The sequence below is a fragment of the Hipposideros armiger genome, unplaced genomic scaffold (genome assembly GCF_001890085.2).
Source record: "Hipposideros armiger isolate ML-2016 unplaced genomic scaffold, ASM189008v1 scaffold_845, whole genome shotgun sequence".
NCBI lineage: Eukaryota > Metazoa > Chordata > Mammalia > Chiroptera > Hipposideridae > Hipposideros > Hipposideros armiger.
In genome coordinates, this window is record NW_017732195.1 from 574,636 (window position 1) to 575,924 (window position 1,289).

Consider the following 1,289-nt stretch of genomic DNA (forward strand, 5'->3'; position numbering starts at 1 on the left):
CCCACTGCCACAGGGGCTGCAGCCTATGCCGTCGCCGGCGACTCAAGGCAGCCCAGCTCCAGGTTGAGCTGCTGTTCAGCATCTTAGCTGTAGAGGGCAGTGTCACTGGCCTCTAACATATGTGGGATCCGTACCGGGGCCCTCTGGTGTCCCAAGCCAGCTCTTAACCAATGCGCCACTCGGGCGGCCCAAGAAATCTACATCTTAAAGTAGCACCCCCAATGGTTATTGACCAGAGTAAAATTTGAGGGGAAAAAAAACCAAACAAAAACTCTAAACGGCGTCTCACTTTGTTATAAATAATAATTTGGATTAGCTTACTATTATTCTTTGGTATTCTGAAATAAAGATATTTTGATAGAAACAGATTAGCTCTGTTTGTGATTCTCCATAAAGACAGTATGCCACACATAGCCCACAATGGACACAGGAACGACCCCGATTACTACCATTTACTATCCACAGAGGCAGCCACCAGAGCTGCAGGCCTAGCGCTTGGGAAGAAATAACTGGCTTACTGTGCCAAACACTGCACTAAACGTACAAAGTGAGGGGGCAACCCCAGAAATGGTTACTCTTCTTTGTGTTTACTCTCCTGATTTGTTTAAACTTTTTCAATTATTTAATAAACAGACCTTAATTGATCCAAGGGCCCCAATTGCTACTTCAGGTGGCAATATCAGTGGTTTGGCATAAGTACCACCAATCTAGAAAAAAAAGAAGAGTAGAAAATTAAGCTTTTGAAGAACAAATGGCAAATGAAATTTTATGTTTTTAATGGAGCATACGACCAGAAATATTAAGATATGGTTTATAAGTCTGAACATTACTATTACTCACTGATCCAATGTTGGAAAGAGTAAATGTTCCTCCTGTAAGATCATTCGTGCTGAGCTGACTCATGGAGCCCAATTTCTGGAGGCGGTTCAATTCAGTGGCGATCTCAAATACGGAACAGAGCTGAACATTTTTCACGTTAGGGACAATCAACCCCTGCTCAGTATCCATTGCTATCCCAATGTTATGAGAAGCCTAAAAAGAAAATTATACAGTAGGCTTTTTCATAAACTAACCTTCACTGTCTTAAAAAAAAAACAACTACCAAAAATTATTTCACCAGACTGGTGATGACTTAAAAGAAAAGATTTTTAAAGGATTTCAAAAAGATTTTTTGAAGAAGATAATTTTTTGTTGGTAAGAATATAGGGAAAGAGGCTATTTCTACACATTGTTAGTGGAAATGTAAGCTGGTATAGACTTTATAGAGAATATTTAACAATACATATCAA

General features: G+C 39.6%; 1 protein-coding gene across 1 annotated transcript in view; it reads right to left on the minus strand.

The window, feature by feature from the left end:
• Nucleotides 1-138: 138 nt before the first annotated feature.
• Nucleotides 139-1,289, minus strand: part of DBT (dihydrolipoamide branched chain transacylase E2) — a 25,787-nt gene continuing 24,636 nt past the window's right edge. The window contains exons 8-9 of the mRNA XM_019629348.1: nt 841-1,032; nt 139-707 (exon numbers count right to left, since the gene is read on the minus strand). Coding sequence (XP_019484893.1) covers nt 615-707; nt 841-1,032 — 285 coding nt within the window. The 3' untranslated portion in view covers nt 139-614. The remainder of the gene's footprint in view (nt 708-840; nt 1,033-1,289) is intronic.